Source organism: Hippoglossus hippoglossus, chromosome 22, assembly GCF_009819705.1.
Source record: "Hippoglossus hippoglossus isolate fHipHip1 chromosome 22, fHipHip1.pri, whole genome shotgun sequence".
Classification (NCBI taxonomy): Eukaryota; Metazoa; Chordata; class Actinopteri; order Pleuronectiformes; family Pleuronectidae; genus Hippoglossus; species Hippoglossus hippoglossus.
The window spans coordinates 1,730,769-1,752,005 of NC_047172.1; the positions used below are offsets into that span (position 1 = coordinate 1,730,769).

General features: G+C 43.3%; 1 protein-coding gene across 3 annotated transcripts in view; it reads left to right on the forward strand.

Annotated features, from left to right (window-relative positions):
* syne2b (spectrin repeat containing, nuclear envelope 2b) overlaps nucleotides 1-21,237 on the forward strand; it is an 88,209-nt gene that overhangs the window by 42,840 nt on the left and 24,132 nt on the right. For all 3 annotated transcript variants that reach the window (XM_034577395.1, XM_034577396.1, XM_034577397.1), the window contains exons 54-58: nucleotides 90-437; nucleotides 665-801; nucleotides 1,283-1,412; nucleotides 1,582-1,755; nucleotides 1,888-5,877. In XM_034577395.1, the coding sequence (XP_034433286.1) occupies nucleotides 90-437; nucleotides 665-801; nucleotides 1,283-1,412; nucleotides 1,582-1,755; nucleotides 1,888-5,877 (4,779 nt within the window). The remainder of the gene's footprint in view (nucleotides 1-89; nucleotides 438-664; nucleotides 802-1,282; nucleotides 1,413-1,581; nucleotides 1,756-1,887; nucleotides 5,878-21,237) is intronic.

Consider the following 21,237-nt stretch of genomic DNA (forward strand, 5'->3'; position numbering starts at 1 on the left):
TTTTCTGGAGCCAATCATTGAAAAAAATTGTTGTTTGAATCATGTACAATTTGTTTAATAATATGTATCTCCTCCCTGTCTGGTTCCAGGCTTTGCTCCAGACAGTGGACAGGGAGCAGAGAGAGATGAAGGAGCTGGACTCTGCCAGAGACAAGCTGCTGAGCCTCTGTTCCCCCGGAGGTCGGGATTCACTAACACTGGAGGTCAGACAGCTCCACGACCTCTGTGACTCCTCGGAGCAGGAGGTGAGGGAGCGTCTGACGGCCTGCGAGCTCCGGCTGGAGGTGCTGGAGCAGCAGGCGGCCAAGAGGGGCCAGGAGCTGAAGGAGCGAGCTGCAGCTCTGCAGTGGGAGCTCCGCTCTCTGGACCAGGCGCTCAGCTACAGTGAACCACAGCACAACATCACTCAGCTGCAGCAGCACTGGCACAGCCTTCAGGTTCCTACTTCTTCTCGAGTTCATTCTCTCATCTGAAAATGTTTAAGAATGAAAATAGATGCTTCATGTGCTCTCTGCGTGTGGTCACCTTTCCCTGGTTTTCATTCCATTTCCTGTTTACTCTTCTTACAAAATAAGCAACATCTAGAATACGAACCTGTGCATCTAGAATACAAACATCTAGAATACAAACCTGTATTTGTGACGTTGTCGTCTCCTCCTGTTAGAACTGTGGGAAGTCGCTGGAGGATTTGGGGGTTAAAGTTCACGATCTCCACCAGGAAGTGAAGTCTACACCTTCCACCAATGAGCTGCCGGCAGAAACGATCAGTGTGGTTGAATCCTTATGCCAACAACATGACAGGTATCCCGCTTTACCACTGCTGACGTTTACTCACTGTTGTATTGAAGCCGTCATGAACATAAAATAATACACAAAATACTCGACACTCTTTCACTGTATTTACCACTTTTTGTTTGATTCACGTGTTTTTGTGAGATATAAATGTGAAATAAATAAAGTAAAGAAGCAATGTGGGGACACGAAGCTCCATCTGTCCACTTGAAATCCTCAGCTGTGTTTCCTCTGTTTCAATTTAGTTCTCCTTTATTCTCACAAACCAGTAACATGCCCCAGTGGGTCATTCTGCTCTGAAACACAGATCTCTTTCATTTATGACTCATCCCATCCTGTACTCCGTTTCTTAATTTAAATATAATGACTCACATCTACACATAAATAACTTTCTTTTTGTTTTTGTTCTGCCAGAAAAATGTTTTTTAAATCAATTCTTGCACCTGAATTTTCCTTGCACTCTTAATTATAATTTAAATTTTGTCTACAGTCTGAAATCCCGGCTGAGTGAGCATCAGGACGCCTGCTCCACAAACACAGCTCGCAGTCTGACGGACTGTGTTCAAGCCCTGCAGCAGTGGAATCACAGCAAACCATCGGAGTCCATTTCTTCTGTGCAGGTTTCTTTCTTTTCATACTTTCACTTCTTAGTACCTAGTTTCAGGAACAAGATTTTGGACAAATGGCTAATTTATGATCACATGGGGAAGTGGGATCCATTTGCGAATGACAGTTCACACACAGATTTGTCATCACTACAGACACTAATATTTTTCCTTCTGCTCTTAGGTGACATTAGAGGAAGGTGAAAAGTTGCAGGTCGGCCTGCGGGAGGCGCTTTCTCACCAGCAGTTTCTAGCAGGGTGTCTGACGCCAGTTGTTTTTGAGAAACTGGAGAAAGACGGTTCAGAGACACTCAGACAAGCAGATGCACGTCGAGGTTCTCTAGCCCAGAGCTTAAAGGTATTTAATTAGATCAAAAACGTTTTGTTTCATTTCCATAAAAATGTATTTCCATGTCTTGCATTACATTTAAAAAGCAACAAATTGTGTATTTTTGTAGTAATACATCTTTTTTTGAATGGTTTATTAAAGGAACTTGAAGACAAGAAGAAACAAAAGCTGGATGACATTCAGTCCATTGATGTCCTGTCCGTTGACCTAGAGGAGACAAAGACTTCAATGATGGCACCGCCACGAAAGAACAAGCGCTCACCTGAGAAGAAATCTTCAAAAACTCATCCATCAACAGAAACAACTACGTCTTTTGAGGAAAAATTGACTCTTCATGTCATAGAGGACAGCGCAAAACAAATCTACCAACAGTTTAAAAACACAAGGATTCATGTCACAGTGGAGCGTGATGAACCTGAGCAAGTTAAAGCTCCTGTTGAGGAACAGAGACTCATCCAGAAGGTCGATGAAAAGTCTGTGTCTGCTGTTAGGGAGGAAACTACACCTGTTCCATCCAGAAGAAAGACCAAAGCTTTGACCACTGATACAGAGTCTGTCCAATATAAGGTGGAGACAGTAGCAACTGTTATTCCAGATATATCAAAACCATCAATTCCTGCCCCTGTGTCTAAGGACGTTGCAGGTGAACTTACAGAGAAAGTGGATGAGACCCTGGAAAGCTCCCTTACAAAGTCACTCGCAGAACAAGCTAGGACCACGGCCAAGCTCGGAGATACCAGTAAAGATGCAATACGTCCAGAAGTGTCTTTAGAGATTACTGATGCAAAACCTACACCGATCAAGGATGACTCTGAGCCCATCACGAAGACTGATGCTAAACAACCTATGTCTGTACCAAAGATTTCACAGGTGATCACAGAGCCAACTGAAGCTGCTGATCTAGACAAAAGTAAGCTCTTGCCAAAGAAAAGAAAGTCAAAGAGTCAAAAACCCACTGACGAGCCTGACAGCCAGATATCTTTGACATACAAGGAGCAAACTGAAGCTGCTCCTATGGACAAAACTATTATTATACCCAGCGGAAAGTCAGAGGTTCTAGGTCTTTCAATTGCTCCAGAGCCAGTGTTGGCAGCTGAAAGTTCTACATGTGTGGTTAAAGAGCCTGAAAAGCCACTTGAAATTGCTGTTCCAGAACAAATTGAGGTTTTACCACCCAAGCGAAAGTCAAAGAGTCCAAACCTTCCTCAAAGACACACCGACCAGCAGAGGAAAGGGGAATCTGATCGTGTGGAACCTGAAGATGGAAAGAAAGAGCCCGACAACCTGAAGTCTTCTTCAACTTCACAGGAGGTCTCAATAACAACTGAAACCATTTTCAAAATTTCTCCAACCAAAAGAAGATCAAAGGGTCCAACGCTCTTCCCAGAACAGGATACCAAGGAGGGAGCCGATACTAAACAAGAGCCTGACAGTCAGAAACCTTCCAGGGAGCCACCTAAAGAGGTTGTGGAAGAAACTAAAGTTATACCGATCAGGAGGAAGTCAAAGCCTCTGGAGGTTTTCACAGAAACCGAGAAAGTATCTCCCCATGATAGAATTTCATTTATGGAACCTAAGGAAACACAAGAAGCTGAAAAGGATCCCACAGTTACAGATATTGTTGCTGAAACTGCTGTTGTGGAGAAAAGCAAGTTTCTACCACCCAGGAGAAAGCCAAAGAGTTCAGAGCTTCCTCTTCAACTTGCTGAGACTGAGGTACCTCAGACGGTGGAAGATCCAGAGGGTCAGAAGGTGGGTGTGGCCACAATCAAGGTCTCCCCAACCACAAGAAAGTCAAAGGGTCCAAAGGTTTCTCCAGATCTTCCTCACAAGGTAGAAACACATGCCATGGAAAAGCCTGAGAGTCCGATTACCGAAGCTGCTATTGTGGAGGAAGCAAAGGTTATACCTAGCAGGAGGAAATCAAAGGAGCATCCTGACAGTCAGAAGCCAGAGGTGGTTACAGGACCAGCTGAAATGGTTGTAGAAAAGGTGTCTCCAACCAAAAGAAAGTCAAAGGGTGCGAAACATCTCACAGAGGTTGTCACCAAGGATGTGGCAGAGATCACAAAAGAGCCAGATGTACAGAAGTCTCAAACTGAGACTGTCATTATTGGGACTACTGATGCAAAGTCTACTAAATCTAGGGAAGAACTCCAAAGTGAAAAGGCTACTTCAACAGCACAGGTAGTCGTGGGAGTACCTGGAAGTACTATTGTGGAAGAAGTTAAGCTCCTGCCACCCACAAGAAAGTCAAAGGATCTAAAGGTTTCTCCAGAGCTTCCTCACAAAGAGGAAACCCAGGCCATGGAAAAGCCTGACAGTCAGGAGACATTTTCTATCACAATTAGAAGTGCTCACAATGAACCTGAGCAAACTAAGAAAGAATCTGAGAGCCCAGTGGTTGCTATGGTTCCAGAGGCCGTACCTGTTCTGCAAATTTCCTCACAACAGATACAAGGACCAAAGACCACAAGTCAGAAATCTGAGCTCAGTGACATCAAGCCCATAGTCAACAAGGATGTGAAGTCAGAGATTACTGTTCAGGTTCAAGGCACTTATGATGTTCAGGAGTACCCAGAAACAAAGTTGGCCACAATCATTCTCGGCACATCTGAGGTTTTCGTGATTGCCGATACTCACCCACTTAAAGTGGATACTCCATCTCATGCAGAACCCCTGGAGTCTATTTCAAGTACCTTGCCTAAACTTGCAGTCTCTGATTCACAGGAACCTAAAGACAAATCTGAAAAAGCCCCAGAACAAACCATTACTAAGTCTACCGACCAGAGTAAGACACCTGAAACACAACCTCATCTTTCTTCCGAGCCTACAGATGCACCATATGGAGCAGATTATGTTGACAAACTATGGAAAAATACAGCAGAGATTCAAAGGAGATATTTGATTCTCGATATGCCCGACATAGGAATTCCTCAGACACGTGACATAAAAAAAGTTGACCCAAAAGCTGGAAGTGACTCCTCTCAGCCTCCTTCTGTTGTTTGTGCAGTGGCGCAGCCTCATGATACAGAGGTGGATGTGGCAGGAATAAGCCCGACTGAGCAAGAAATAATGAAACTAAGTGAAACTCTGAGTCAGCTTAAGCTCACACAAGAAAGACACAAAGAGGACAAGCAACAAGGTTCCCCAGGGACCCTGTTTGAAAAATCTGCTAAGATTGATCGAAGCCACAATGTGGCAGAAGTGAATGTTTTGCAAATGACTACAAAGCCTGATATACACAAAAAAGAAATCATAAAAGTCTCAAAAGGAAAAGAGGATGAGGTTGACTTGATGAAAGAATCGGTTGTCCTGTGTGAAGCAGTGCCAGAGAGCAAGGATGTGACTTCCACTAATGCACAGCTGGAGAAGACTGCAGTTAAGAAGACCGTGATGAAAATGCAAGAGAGCAGCAATGAATTTCCAGACACCATGGCTCAACCCACCTCACCTGCTTCTGAAGTATCGACACCAGATCAGGAAGGGACCACACGTGAAAAACTCAAAGTGGTGAAGGAACATGGTGTCCAAGGGCAGCCTCCGACAGTGTGGACATATTTCATGGACCAACCAGCCAAGACCTCGGATGAAAAGTCTCTCAAGGTGGAGAAAATCCACTTGGGGCCTGAAGTCTGCATTTTGCAACTAGATATAGAGACAGCTACAGAGGAGCATGGAAATCAAGAGCCAAGAATAGAGATTCAAACAAGTATCCGAAGTGAAGAAGTACCAGAAAACAAAGATAAGACCTTTGCTGATGTCGAGTCAGAGAAAGCTGCAGATGTGATGACTGAGATAAAGCTGCAAGGAATCAGAACTGAATGTCAAGACAATGTGACTCAAAGGGACTCGGCTCCACCTACTTCTGTCGTTTCTGAATTATTACAACCATATGAGACAGAGACAGAATTTATAGAAATTAACTTATATGAGCAAGATACAGTAAAGTCAAGTCAAAGGGAAATTAAGATAGAATTCTTGAAAACCACACAGGATAGAACAACAGAGGTCAAGGAGCAAGGGGTCAAAGAAGAGCATCCTGAACCGTCCATTCATGGCATGGACGATGTAACCGGGAGCCTGGATGAAAAGTCTGTTAAGATCGAGAAAATCCCCACGGAGCCTCAGGTACGTGTTTTACAACTTGATATTCCGACCGGTCTTGAGGAGCATGAAAATGCATTTGTGGTGAAAGCTGAGGAGCAAAGGACAGATATAGTTCAAACCCAGGGTGAAAAAGAGCACATGCATGATGCACGCCTGCATGAACTGCCTGATAGAGAACAGAAAATACACAAAGAGCCTGAAGTGTGTGTTTTACAACCTGATACACAGGAACTTTTAAAGGAGCATGAAATCAAATGTGTTGTGATAGGAACAGTGACAGGGATTGATAAAGATCAAACAAGTATCCTGTGTGAAAAAGTGCTTGAAAGCAAAGACCTGACCTCCGCTGCTGCTCAGCCAAAAGAGACTGCTGTTGACGTGCCAATGGTAGAAATGACGGAGGTAGTCAAAGAGCCTGACAGTCGGATAACTAAGGCAAGTTTTGTGGGGGAAAAAAAGGTTACATCCAGAAGAAGGAAGTCAAAGGAAGGTCCTGAGAGTCTGAAGCCATGTTCGGCTCCAGAGGTGGTCAAAGGACCGGCTGAAATTAATGTTGTGGAAGAGGGAAAGGTATCACCAACCAAAAGAGGGTCAAAGGGTCCCAAACGTCTCTCAGAGGTTGTTGCCAAGGATTCGGCTGAGATTGTAAAAGAGCCAACTTTAGAGCAAACTAAGACTGTTCTTTTAATAGAACCCAGGAGCGTGTCAAAGAGTTCTGATGATACCACAGCTGTAGAACCAGGTTATGACAGTCGTGGGTCTACTGAGGAGAAGCCCAAGGGAGCTAGGAAAGAACTTGAAAGTGAGAAGGCTACTTCAACTGCAGAGATAGTCATGGGAGCACCTGAAACAACAAGTCCAAAGATTTCTCAAGAACTTTCTCCCAAGGAGGAAACACAGACCAAGGAAAAGCCTGACAGTCAGATAACTGAAGCTACTATTGTAGAAGAAACAAAGGTTAAACCCAAAAGGAGAAAGTCAAGAGAAGACCCTGTCAGTCAGAAGCCATCTTCAACTACAAGTTTGGTCGCAAGAAAGTCAAAGAGTCCAAAGGTTTCACAAGAACTTTCTCCTGAGGAGGAAACACAGACCAAGGAAAAGCCTGACAGTCAGATGACTGAAGCTACTATTGTTGAAGTAACCAAAAGTAGGAAATCAAAGGAAGACGCTGACAGTAAGAAGCCATATTCAACTACAGATGTTGTCATAGGACCAACTGATATTACTGTTGTGGAAAAGGGAAAGATGTCACCAACCAAACGTAAGCCAAAGGGTCCAAAACGTCTCCCAGACGTTGCCACCAAGGATGTGGCAGAGATCACAAAAGAGCCAGAAATACAGACAGGTTTAGAACATACCAAGACTGTTCTTTTAAAGCAAACAAAGGTCATAGAAACCCTGACCATGTCAAAGAGCTCTGATGATCCCACAGCAGTAAAACCAGGATCTTTCATTGTTAGGACAACTGATGTGGAGCCTGAGCCAGAGAAAGGTGCAGTTGAGATGACTGAGACTTCTCATTTGCAGGAAACAATTCTCACAGCAACGAAAGTTGTATCAAAGAGCTCTGATGATCCCAAAGCAGTAAAACCAGGGTCTGTCATTGTTGGGACAACTGATGTAGAACCTCAGGAAGCTGGGAAAGAATTTGAAATTGAAAAGGCTACTTCAACTGCAGAGATAGTCATGAGAGCACCTGAAACAACAAGTCCAAAGATTTCTCAAGAACTTTCTCCCAAGGAGGAAACACAGACCAAGGAAAAGCCTGACAGTCAGATAACTGAAGCTACTATTGTGGAAGAAACAAAGGTTAAACCCAAAAGGAGAAAGTCAAGAGAAGACCCTGTCAGTCAGAAGCCTTCAACTAGAGATGTGGTCACAGCACCAGCTGAAATTACTGTTTTGGAAATGGGAAAGATGTCACCAACCAAAAGTAAGCCAAAGGGTCCAAACCCTCTTTCAGAGGTTTCCACCAAGGAAGTGGCAAAGATCACAGAAGAGCCAAACATACAGAAATCTTTAGCGCAAACGAAGACTGTTCTTTTAATAGAACCCAGGAGCATGTCAAAGAGTTCTGATGATACCACAGCTTTAGAACCAGGTTATGATGGTCGTGGGTCTACTGAGGTGAAGCCCCAGGAAGCCAAGAAAGAACTTCAAATTGAGAAGGCTACTTCAACTGCAGAGATAATCATGGGAGCACCTGAAACAACAAGTCCAAAGATTTCTCAAAAACTTTCTCCCAAGGAGGAAACACAGACCAAGGAAAAGCCTGACAGTCAGATAACTGAAGCTACTATTGTGGAAGAAACAAAGACTATACCCAAAAGGAGAAAGTCAAGAGAAGACCCTGTCAGTCAGAAGCCATCTTCAACTACAAGTGTGGTCGCAAGAAAGTCAAAGAGTCCAAAGGTTTCACAAGAACTTTCTCCCAAGGAGGAAACACAGACCAAGGAAAAGCCTGACAGTCAGATAACTGAAGCTACTATTGTTGAACAAACCAAAAGTAGGAAATCAAAGGAAGACGCTGACAGCAAGAAGCCATATTCAACAACCGATGTGGTCATAGGACCAACTGATATTACTGTTGTGGAAAAGGGAAAGATGTCACCAACCAAACGTAAGCCAAAGGGTCCAACACGTCTCCCAGACGTTGCCACCAAGGATGTGGCAGAGATCACAAAAGAGCCAGAAATACAGACAGGTTTAGAACATACCAAGACTGTTCTTTTAAAGCAAACAAAGGTCATAGAAACCCTGACCATGTCAAAGAGCTCTGATGATCCCACAGCAGTAAAACCAGGGTCTGTTATTGTTGGGACTACTGATGTAGAACCTCAGAAAGCTGAGAAAGAATTTGAAATTAGAAAGACTACTTCAACTGCAGAGATAGTCATGGGAGCACCTGAAACAACAAGTCCAAAGTTTTCTCAAGAACTTTCTCCCAAGGACCAAACACAGACCAAGGAAAATCCTGACAGTCAGATAACTGAAGCTACTATTGTGGAAGAAACAAAGGTTAAACCCAAAAGGAGAAAGTCAAGAGAAGACCCTGTCAGTCAGAAGCCTTCAACTAGAGATGTGGTCACAGCACCAGCTGAAATTACTGTTGTGGAAAAGGGAAAGATGTCACCAACCAAAAGTAAGCCAAAGGGTCCAAACCCTCTTTCAGAGGTTTCCACCAAGGAAGTGGCAAAGATCACAGAAGAGCCAGACATACAGAAATCTTTAGAGCAAGCGAAGACTGTTCTTTTAATAGAACCCAGGAGCATGTCAAAGAGTTCTGATGATACCACAGCTTTAGAACCAGGTTATGATGGTCGTGGGTCTACTGAGGTGAAGCCCCAGGAAGCCAAGAAAGAACTTCAAAGTGAAAAGGCTACTTCAACTGCAGAGATAGTCATGGGAGCACCTGAAACAACAAGTCCAAAGATTTATCCTGAACTTTCTCCCAAGGAGGAAACACAGACCAAGGAAAAGCCTGACAGTCAGATAACTGAAGCTACTATTGTGGAAGAAACAAAGGTTAAACCCAAAAGGAGAAAGTCAAGAGAAGACCCTGTCAGTCAGAAGCCATCTTCAACTACAAGTGTGGTTGCAAGAAAGTCAAAGACTCCAAAGGTTTCACAAGAACTTTCTCCCAAGGAGGAAACACAGACCAAGGAAAAGCCTGACAGTCAGATAACTGAAGCTACTATTGTTGAAGAAACCAAAAGTAGGAAATCAAAGGAAGACACTGACAGCAAGAAGCCATATTCAACTACAGATGTGGTCATAGGACCAACTGATATGACTGTTGTGGAAAAGGGAAAGATGTCACCAACCAAACGTAAGCCAAAGGGTCCAACACGTCTCCCAGACGTTGCCACCAAGGATGTGGCAGAGATCACAAAAGAGCCAGAAATACAGACAGGTTTAGAACATGCCAAGACTGTTCTTTTAAAGCAAACAAAGGTCATAGAAACCCTGACCATGTCAAAGAGCTCTGATGATCCCACAGCAGTAAAACCAGGGTCTGTCATTGTTGGGACAACTGATGTGGAGCCTGAGCCAGAGAAAGGTGCAGTTGAGATGACTGAGACTTCTCATTTGCAGGAAACAATTCTCACAGCAACTAAAGTTGTATCAAAGAGCTCTGATGATCCCAAAGCAGTAAAACCAGGGTCTGTCATTGTTGGGACTACTGATGTAGAACCTCAGGAAGCTGGGAAAGAATTTGAAATTGAAAAGACTACTTCAACTGCAGAGATAGTCATGAGAGCACCTGAAACAACAAGTCCAAAGATTTCTCAAGAACTTTCTCCCAAGGAGGAAACACAGACCAAGGAAAAGCCTGACAGTCAGATAACTGAAGCTACTATTGTGGAAGAAACAAAGATTATACCCAAAAGGAGAAAGTCTAGAGAAGACCCTGTCAGTCAGAAGCCTTCAACTAGAGATGTGGTCACAGCACCAGCTGAAATTACTGTTTTGGAAATGGGAAAGATGTCACCAACCAAAAGAAGGTCAAAGAGTCCAAAACCTCTTTCAGAGGTTTCCACCAAGGAAGTGGCAAAGATCACAGAAGAGCCAGACATACAGAAATCTTTAGCGCAAACGAAGACTGTTCTTTTAATAGAACCCAGGAGCGTGTCAAAGAGTTCTGATGATACCACAGCTTTAGAACCAGGTTATGATGGTCGTGGGTCTACTGAGGTGAAGCCCCAGGAAGCCAAGAAAGAACTTCAAAGTGAGAAGGCTACTTCAACTGCAGAGATAATCATGGGAGCACCTGAAACAACAAGTCCAAGGATTTCTCAAAAACTTTCTCCCAAGGAGGAAACACAGACCAAGGAAAAGCCTGACAGTCAGATAACTGAAGCTACTATTGTGGAAGAAACAAAGTTTAAACCCAAAAGGAGAAAGTCAAGAGAAGACCCTGTCAGTCAGAAGCCATCTTCAACTACAAGTGTGGTCGCAAGAAAGTCAAAGAGTCCAAAGGTTTCACAAGAACTTTCTCCCAAGGAGGAAACACAGACCATGGAAAATCCTGACAGTCAGATAACTGAAGCTACTATTGTTGAAGAAACCAAAAGTAGGAAATCAAAGGAAGAAGCTGACAGCAAGAAGCCATATTCAACAACCGATGTGGTCATAGGACCAACTGATATTACTGTTGTGGAAAAGGGAAAGATGTCACCAACCAAACGTAAGCCAAAGGGTCCAACACGTCTCCCAGACGTTGCCACCAAGGATGTGGCAGAGATCACAAAAGAGCCAGAAATACAGACAGGTTTAGAACATACCAAGACTGTTCTTTTAAAGCAAACAAAGGTCATAGAAACCCTGACCATGTCAAAGAGCTCTGATGATCCCACAGCAGTAAAACCAGGGTCTGTTATTGTTGGGACTACTGATGTAGAACCTCAGGAAGCTGGGAAAGAATTTGAAATTAGAAAGACTACTTCAACTGCAGAGATAGTCATGGGAGCACCTGAAACAACAAGTCCAAAGTTTTCTCAAGAACTTTCTCCCAAGGACCAAACACAGACCAAGGAAAAGCCTGACAGTCCGATAACTGAAGCTACTATTGTGGAAGAAACAAAGGTTAAACCCAAAAGGAGAAAGTCAAGAGAAGACCCTGTCAGTCAGAAGCCTTCAACTAGAGATGTGGTCACAGCACCAGCTGAAATTACTGTTGTGGAAAAGGGAAAGATGTCACCAACCAAAAGTAAGCCAAAGGGTCCAAACCCTCTTTCAGAGGTTTCCACCAAGGAAGTGGCAAAGATCACAGAAGAGCCAGACATACAGAAATCTTTAGAGCAAGCGAAGACTGTTCTTTTAATAGAACCCAGGAGCATGTCAAAGAGTTCTGATGATACCACAGCTTTAGAACCAGGTTATGATGGTCGTGGGTCTACTGAGGTGAAGCCCCAGGAAGCCAAGAAAGAACTTCAAAGTGAAAAGGCTACTTCAACTGCAGAGATAGTCATGGGAGCACCTGAAACAACAAGTCCAAAGATTTATCCTGAACTTTCTCCCAAGGAGGAAACACAGACCAAGGAAAAGCCTGACAGTCAGATAACTGAAGCTACTATTGTGGAAGAAACAAAGGTTAAACCCAAAAGGAGAAAGTCAAGAGAAGACCCTGTCAGTCAGAAGCCATCTTCAACTACAAGTGTGGTTGCAAGAAAGTCAAAGACTCCAAAGGTTTCACAAGAACTTTCTCCCAAGGAGGAAACACAGACCAAGGAAAAGCCTGACAGTCAGATAACTGAAGCTACTATTGTTGAAGAAACCAAAAGTAGGAAATCAAAGGAAGACACTGACAGCAAGAAGCCATATTCAACTACAGATGTGGTCATAGGACCAACTGATATGACTGTTGTGGAAAAGGGAAAGATGTCACCAACCAAAAGTAAGCCAAAGGGTCCAACACGTCTCCCAGACGTTGCCACCAAGGATGTGGCAGAGATCACAAAAGAGCCAGAAATACAGACAGGTTTAGAACATGCCAAGACTGTTCTTTTAAAGCAAACAAAGGTCATAGAAACCCTGACCATGTCAAAGAGCTCTGATGATCCCACAGCAGTAAAACCAGGGTCTGTCATTGTTGGGACAACTGATGTGGAGCCTGAGCCAGAGAAAGGTGCAGTTGAGATGACTGAGACTTCTCATTTGCAGGAAACAATTCTCACAGCAACTAAAGTTGTATCAAAGAGCTCTGATGATCCCAAAGCAGTAAAACCAGGGTCTGTCATTGTTGGGACTACTGATGTAGAACCTCAGGAAGCTGGGAAAGAATTTGAAATTGAAAAGACTACTTCAACTGCAGAGATAGTCATGAGAGCACCTGAAACAACAAGTCCAAAGATTTCTCAAGAACTTTCTCCCAAGGAGGAAACACAGACCAAGGAAAAGCCTGACAGTCAGATAACTGAAGCTACTATTGTGGAAGAAACAAAGATTATACCCAAAAGGAGAAAGTCTAGAGAAGACCCTGTCAGTCAGAAGCCTTCAACTAGAGATGTGGTCACAGCACCAGCTGAAATTACTGTTTTGGAAATGGGAAAGATGTCACCAACCAAAAGAAGGTCAAAGAGTCCAAAACCTCTTTCAGAGGTTTCCACCAAGGAAGTGGCAAAGATCACAGAAGAGCCAGACATACAGAAATCTTTAGCGCAAACGAAGACTGTTCTTTTAATAGAACCCAGGAGCGTGTCAAAGAGTTCTGATGATACCACAGCTTTAGAACCAGGTTATGATGGTCGTGGGTCTACTGAGGTGAAGCCCCAGGAAGCCAAGAAAGAACTTCAAATTGAGAAGGCTACTTCAACTGCAGAGATAATCATGGGAGCACCTGAAACAACAAGTCCAAGGATTTCTCAAAAACTTTCTCCCAAGGAGGAAACACAGACCAAGGAAAAGCCTGACAGTCAGATAACTGAAGCTACTATTGTGGAAGAAACAAAGACTATACCCAAAAGGAGAAAGTCAAGAGAAGACCCTTTCAGTCAGAAGCCATCTTCAACTACAAGTGTGGTCGCAAGAAAGTCAAAGAGTCCAAAGGTTTCACAAGAACTTTCTCCCAAGGAGGAAACACAGACCAAGGAAAAGCCTGACAGTCAGATAACTGAAGCTACTATTGTTGAACAAACCAAAAGTAGGAAATCAAAGGAAGACGCTGACAGTAAGAAGCCATATTCAACAACAGATGTGGTCATAGGACCAACTGATATTACTGTTTTGGAAAAGGGAAAGATGTCATCAACCAAAAGTAAGCCAAAGGGTCCAAGACGTCTCCCAGACGTTGCCACCAAGGATGTGGCAGAGATCACAAAAGAGCCAGAAATACAGACAGGTTTAGAACATACCAAGACTGTTCTTTTAAAGCAAACAAAGGTCATAGAAACCCTGATCATGTCAAAGAGCTCTGATGATCCCACAGCAGTAAAACCAGGGTCTGTTATTGTTGGGACTACTGATGTAGAACCTCAGGAAGCTGGGAAAGAATTTGAAATTAGAAAGGCTACTTCAACTGCAGAGATAGTCATGGGAGCACCTGAAACAACAAGTCCAAAGTTTTCTCTAGAACTTTCTCCCAAGGACCAAAAACAGACCAAGGAAAATCCTGAGAGTCAGATAACTGAAGCTACTATTGTGGAAGAAACAAAGATTATACCCAAAAGGAGAAAGTCAAGAGAGGACCCTGTCAGTCAGAAGCCTTCAACTAGAGATGTGGTCACAGCACCAGCTGAAATTACTGTTGTGGAAAAGGGAAAGATGTCACCAACCAAAAGTAAGCCAAAGGGTCCAAACCCTCTTTCAGAGGTTTCCACCAAGGAAGTGGCAAAGATCACAGAAGAGCCAAACATACAGAAATCTTTATCACAAACTGAGACTCCTCATTTACAGGAAACAATTCTCACAGCAACTAAAGTTGTATCAAAGAGCTCTGATGATCCCACAGCAGTAAAACCAGTGTCTGTCATTGTTGGGACTACTGATGTAGAACCTTGTGAATCTGGAAAAGAACTTGAAATTGAAAAGGCTACTTCAACTGCAGAGATAGTCATGAGAGCACCTGAAACAACAAGTCCAAAGACTTCTCAAGAACTTTCTCCCAAGGAGGAAACACAGACCAAGGAAAAGCCTGACAGTCAGATAACTGAAGCTACTATTGTTGAAGAAACCAAAAGTAGGAAATCAAAGGAAGACGCTGACAGCAAGAAGCCATATTCAACAACAGATGTGGTCATAGGACCAACTGATATTACTTTTTTGGAAAAGGGAAAGATGTCATCAACCAAACGTAAGCCAAAGGGTCCAACACGTCTCCCAGACGTTGCCACCAAGGATGTGGCAGAGATCACAAAAGAGCCAGAAATACAGACAGGTTTAGAACATACCAAGACTGTTCTTTTAAAGCAAACAAAGGTCATAGAAACCCTGACCATGTCAAAGAGCTCTGATGATCCCAAAGCAGTAAAACCAGGGTCTGTCATTGTTGGGACAACTGATGTAGAACCTCAGGAAGTTGGGAAGGAATTTGCAATTGAAAAGACTACTTCAACTGCAGAGATAGTCATGGGAGCATCTGAAACAACAAGTCCAAAGTTTTCTCAAGAACTTTCTCCCAAGGAGGAAACACAGACCAAGGAAAAGCCTGACAGTCAGATAACTGAAGCTACTATTGTGGAAGAAACAAAGATTATACCCAAAAGGAGAAAGTCAAGAGAAGACCCTGTCAGTCAGAAGCCTTCAACTAGAGATGTGGTCATAGGACGAACTGAAATGACTGTTTTGGAAAAGGGAAAGATGTCACCAACCAAAAGTAAGCCAAAGGGTCCAAACCCTCTTTCAGAGGTTTCCACCAAGGAAGTGGCAAAGATCACGGAAGAGCCAGACATACAGAAATCTTTAGAGCAAACGAAGACTGTTCTTTTAATAGAACCCAGGAGCGTGTCAAAGAGTTCTGATGATACCACAGCTTTAGAACCAGGTTATGATGGTCGTGGGTCTACTGAGGTGAAGCCCCAGGAAGCCAAGAAAGAACTTCAAAGTGAGAAGGCTACTTCAACTGCAGAGATAGTCATGGGAGCACCTGAAACAACAAGTCCAAAGATTTCTCCTGAACTTTCTCCCAAGGAGGAAACACAGACCATGGAAAAGCCTGACAGTCAGATAACTGAAGCTACTATTGTGGAAGAAACAAAGTTTAAACCCAAAAGGAGAAAGTCAAGAGAAGACCCTGTCAGTCAGAAGCCTTCAACTAGAGATGTGGTCACAGCACCAACTGAAATTACTGTTTTGGAAATGGGAAAGATGTCACCAACCAAAAGTAAGCCAAAGGGTCCAAACCCTCTTTCAGAGGTTTCCACCAAGGAAGTGGCAAAGATCACAGAAGAGCCAAACATACAGAAATCTTTAGCGCAAACGAAGACTGTTCTTTTAATAGAACCCAGGAGCATGTCAAAGAGTTCTGATGATACCACAGCTTTAGAACCAGGTTATGATGGTCGTGGGTCTACTGAGGTGAAGCCCCAGGAAGCCAAGAAAGAACTTCAAAGTGAGAAGGCTACTTCAACTGCAGAGATAATCATGGGAGCACCTGAAACAACAAGTCCAAGGATTTCTCAAAAACTTTCTCCCAAGGAGGAAACACAGACCAAGGAAAAGCCTGACAGTCAGATAACTGAAGCTACTATTGTGGAAGAAACAAAGGTTAAACCCAAAAGGAGAAAGTCAAGAGAAGACCCTGTCAGTCAGAAGCCATCTTCAACTACAAGTGTGGTCGCAAGAAAGTCAAAGAGTCCAAAGGTTTCACAAGAACTTTCTCCCAAGGAGGAAACACAGACCATGGAAAATCCTGACAGTCAGATAACTGAAGCTACTATTGTTGAAGAAACCAAAAGTAGGAAATCAAAGGAAGAAGCTGACAGCAAGAAGCCATATTCAACAACCGATGTGGTCATAGGACCAACTGATATTACTGTTGTGGAAAAGGGAAAGATGTCACCAACCAAACGTAAGCCAAAGGGTCCAACACGTCTCCCAGACGTTGCCACCAAGGATGTGGCAGAGATCACAAAAGAGCCAGAAATACAGACAGGTTTAGAACATACCAAGACTGTTCTTTTAAAGCAAACAAAGGTCATAGAAACCCTGACCATGTCAAAGAGCTCTGATGATCCCACAGCAGTAAAACCAGGGTCTGTTATTGTTGGGACTACTGATGTAGAACCTCAGAAAGCTGAGAAAGAATTTGAAATTAGAAAGACTACTTCAACTGCAGAGATAGTCATGGGAGCACCTGAAACAACAAGTCCAAAGTTTTCTCAAGAACTTTCTCCCAAGGACCAAACACAGACCAAGGAAAATCCTGACAGTCAGATAACTGAAGCTACTATTGTGGAAGAAACAAAGGTTAAACCCAAAAGGAGAAAGTCAAGAGAAGACCCTGTCAGTCAGAAGCCTTCAACTAGAGATGTGGTCACAGCACCAGCTGAAATTACTGTTGTGGAAAAGGGAAAGATGTCACCAACCAAAAGTAAGCCAAAGGGTCCAAACCCTCTTTCAGAGGTTTCCACCAAGGAAGTGGCAAAGATCACAGAAGAGCCAGACATACAGAAATCTTTAGAGCAAGCGAAGACTGTTCTTTTAATAGAACCCAGGAGCATGTCAAAGAGTTCTGATGATACCACAGCTTTAGAACCAGGTTATGATGGTCGTGGGTCTACTGAGGTGAAGCCCCAGGAAGCCAAGAAAGAACTTCAAAGTGAAAAGGCTACTTCAACTGCAGAGATAGTCATGGGAGCACCTGAAACAACAAGTCCAAAGATTTATCCTGAACTTTCTCCCAAGGAGGAAACACAGACCAAGGAAAAGCCTGACAGTCAGATAACTGAAGCTACTATTGTGGAAGAAACAAAGGTTAAACCCAAAAGGAGAAAGTCAAGAGAAGACCCTGTCAGTCAGAAGCCATCTTCAACTACAAGTGTGGTTGCAAGAAAGTCAAAGACTCCAAAGGTTTCACAAGAACTTTCTCCCAAGGAGGAAACACAGACCAAGGAAAAGCCTGACAGTCAGATAACTGAAGCTACTATTGTTGAAGAAACCAAAAGTAGGAAATCAAAGGAAGACACTGACAGCAAGAAGCCATATTCAACTACAGATGTGGTCATAGGACCAACTGATATGACTGTTGTGGAAAAGGGAAAGATGTCACCAACCAAAAGTAAGCCAAAGGGTCCAACACGTCTCCCAGACGTTGCCACCAAGGATGTGGCAGAGATCACAAAAGAGCCAGAAATACAGACAGGTTTAGAACATGCCAAGACTGTTCTTTTAAAGCAAACAAAGGTCATAGAAACCCTGACCATGTCAAAGAGCTCTGATGATCCCACAGCAGTAAAACCAGGGTCTGTCATTGTTGGGACAACTGATGTGGAGCCTGAGCCAGAGAAAGGTGCAGTTGAGATGACTGAGACTTCTCATTTGCAGGAAACAATTCTCACAGCAACTAAAGTTGTATCAAAGAGCTCTGATGATCCCAAAGCAGTAAAACCAGGGTCTGTCATTGTTGGGACTACTGATGTAGAACCTCAGGAAGCTGGGAAAGAATTTGAAATTGAAAAGACTACTTCAACTGCAGAGATAGTCATGAGAGCACCTGAAACAACAAGTCCAAAGATTTCTCAAGAACTTTCTCCCAAGGAGGAAACACAGACCAAGGAAAAGCCTGACAGTCAGATAACTGAAGCTACTATTGTGGAAGAAACAAAGACTATACCCAAAAGGAGAAAGTCTAGAGAAGACCCTGTCAGTCAGAAGCCTTCAACTAGAGATGTGGTCACAGCACCAGCTGAAATTACTGTTTTGGAAAAGGGAAAGATGTCACCAACCAAAAGAAGGTCAAAGAGTCCAAAACCTCTTTCAGAGGTTTCCACCAAGGAAGTGGCAAAGATCACAGAAGAGCCAGACATACAGAAATCTTTAGCGCAAACGAAGACTGTTCTTTTAATAGAACCCAGGAGCGTGTCAAAGAGTTCTGATGATACCACAGCTTTAGAACCAGGTTATGATGGTCGTGGGTCTACTGAGGTGAAGCCCCAGGAAGCCAAGAAAGAACTTCAAATTGAGAAGGCTACTTCAACTGCAGAGATAATCATGGGAGCACCTGAAACAACAAGTCCAAGGATTTCTCAAAAACTTTCTCCCAAGGAGGAAACACAGACCAAGGAAAAGCCTGACAGTCAGATAACTGAAGCTACTATTGTGGAAGAAACAAAGACTATACCCAAAAGGAGAAAGTCAAGAGAAGACCCTTTCAGTCAGAAGCCATCTTCAACTACAAGTGTGGTCGCAAGAAAGTCAAAGAGTCCAAAGGTTTCACAAGAACTTTCTCCCAAGGAGGAAACACAGACCAAGGAAAAGCCTGACAGTCAGATAACTGAAGCTACTATTGTTGAACAAACCAAAAGTAGGAAATCAAAGGAAGACGCTGACAGTAAGAAGCCATATTCAACAACAGATGTGGTCATAGGACCAACTGATATTACTGTTTTGGAAAAGGGAAAGATGTCATCAACCAAAAGTAAGCCAAAGGGTCCAAGACGTCTCCCAGACGTTGCCACCAAGGATGTGGCAGAGATCACAAAAGAGCCAGAAATACAGACAGGTTTAGAACATACCAAGACTGTTCTTTTAAAGCAAACAAAGGTCATAGAAACCCTGATCATGTCAAAGAGCTCTGATGATCCCACAGCAGTAAAACCAGGGTCTGTTATTGTTGGGACTACTGATGTAGAACCTCAGGAAGCTGGGAAAGAATTTGAAATTAGAAAGGCTACTTCAACTGCAGAGATAGTCATGGGAGCACCTGAAACAACAAGTCCAAAGTTTTCTCTAGAACTTTCTCCCAAGGACCAAAAACAGACCAAGGAAAATCCTGAGAGTCAGATAACTGAAGCTACTATTGTGGAAGAAACAAAGATTATACCCAAAAGGAGAAAGTCAAGAGAAGACTCTGTCAGTCAGAAGCCTTCAACTAGAGATGTGGTCACAGCACCAGCTGAAATTACTGTTGTGGAAAAGGGAAAGATGTCACCAACCAAAAGTAAGCCAAAGGGTCCAAACCCTCTTTCAGAGGTTTCCACCAAGGAAGTGGCAAAGATCACAGAAGAGCCAAACATACAGAAATCTTTATCACAAACTGAGACTCCTCATTTACAGGAAACAATTCTCACAGCAACTAAAGTTGTATCAAAGAGCTCTGATGATCCCACAGCAGTAAAACCAGTGTCTGTCATTGTTGGGACTACTGATGTAGAACCTTGTGAATCTGGAAAAGAACTTGAAATTGAAAAGGCTACTTCAACTGCAGAGATAGTCATGAGAGCACCTGAAACAACAAGTCCAAAGACTTCTCAAGAACTTTCTCCCAAGGAGGAAACACAGACCAAGGAAAAGCCTGACAGTCAGATAACTGAAGCTACTATTGTTGAAGAAACCAAAAGTAGGAAATTAAAGGAAGACGCTGACAGTAAGAAGCCATATTCAACAACAGATGTGGTCATAGGACCAACTGATATTACTTTTTTGGAAAAGGGAAAGATGTCATCAACCAAACGTAAGCCAAAGGGTCCAACACGTCTCCCAGACGTTGCCACCAAGGATGTGGCAGAGATCACAAAAGAGCCAGAAATACAGACAGGTTTAGAACATACCAAGACTGTTCTTTTAAAGCAAACAAAGGTCATAGAAACCCTGACCATGTCAAAGAGCTCTGATGATCCCAAAGCAGTAAAACCAGGGTCTGTCATTGTTGGGACAACTGATGTAGAACCTCAGGAAGTTGGGAAGGAATTTGCAATTGAAAAGACTACTTCAACTGCAGAGATAGTCATGGGAGCATCTGAAACAACAAGTCCAAAGTTTTCTCAAGAACTTTCTCCCAAGGAGGAAACACAGACCAAGGAAAAGCCTGACAGTCAGATAACTGAAGCTACTATTGTGGAAGAAACAAAGATTATACCCAAAAGGAGAAAGTCAAGAGAAGACCCTGTCAGTCAGAAGCCTTCAACTAGAGATGTGGTCATAGGACCAACTGAAATGACTGTTTTGGAAAAGGGAAAGATGTCACCAACCAAAAGTAAGCCAAAGGGTCCAAACCCTCTTTCAGAGGTTTCCACCAAGGAAGTGGCAAAGATCACGGAAGAGCCAGACATACAGAAATCTTTAGAGCAAACGAAGACTGTTCTTTTAATAGAATCCAGGAGCGTGTCAAAGAGTTCTGATGATACCACAGCTTTAGAACCAGGTTATGATGGTCGTGGGTCTACTGAGGTGAAGCCCCAGGAAGCCAAGAAAGAACTTCAAAGTGAGAAGGCTACTTCAACTGCAGAGATAGTCATGGGAGCACCTGAAACAACAAGTCCAAAGATTTCTCCTGAACTTTCTCCCAAGGAGGAAACACAGACCATGGAAAAGCCTGACAGTCAGATAACTGAAGCTACTATTGTGGAAGAAACAAAGGTTAAACCCAAAAGGAGAAAGTCAAGAGAAGACCCTGTCAGTCAGAAGCCTTCAACTAGAGATGTGGTCACAGCACCAGCTGAAATTACTGTTTTGGAAATGGGAAAGATGTCACCAACCAAAAGTAAGCCAAAGGGTCCAAACCCTCTTTCAGAGGTTTCCACCAAGGAAGTGGCAAAGATCACAGAAGAGCCAAACATACAGAAATCTTTAGCGCAAACGAAGACTGTTCTTTTAATAGAACCCAGGAGCATGTCAAAGAGTTCTGATGATACCACAGCTTTAGAACCAGGTTATGATGGTCGTGGGTCTACTGAGGTGAAGCCCCAGGAAGCCAAGAAAGAACTTCAAAGTGAGAAGGCTACT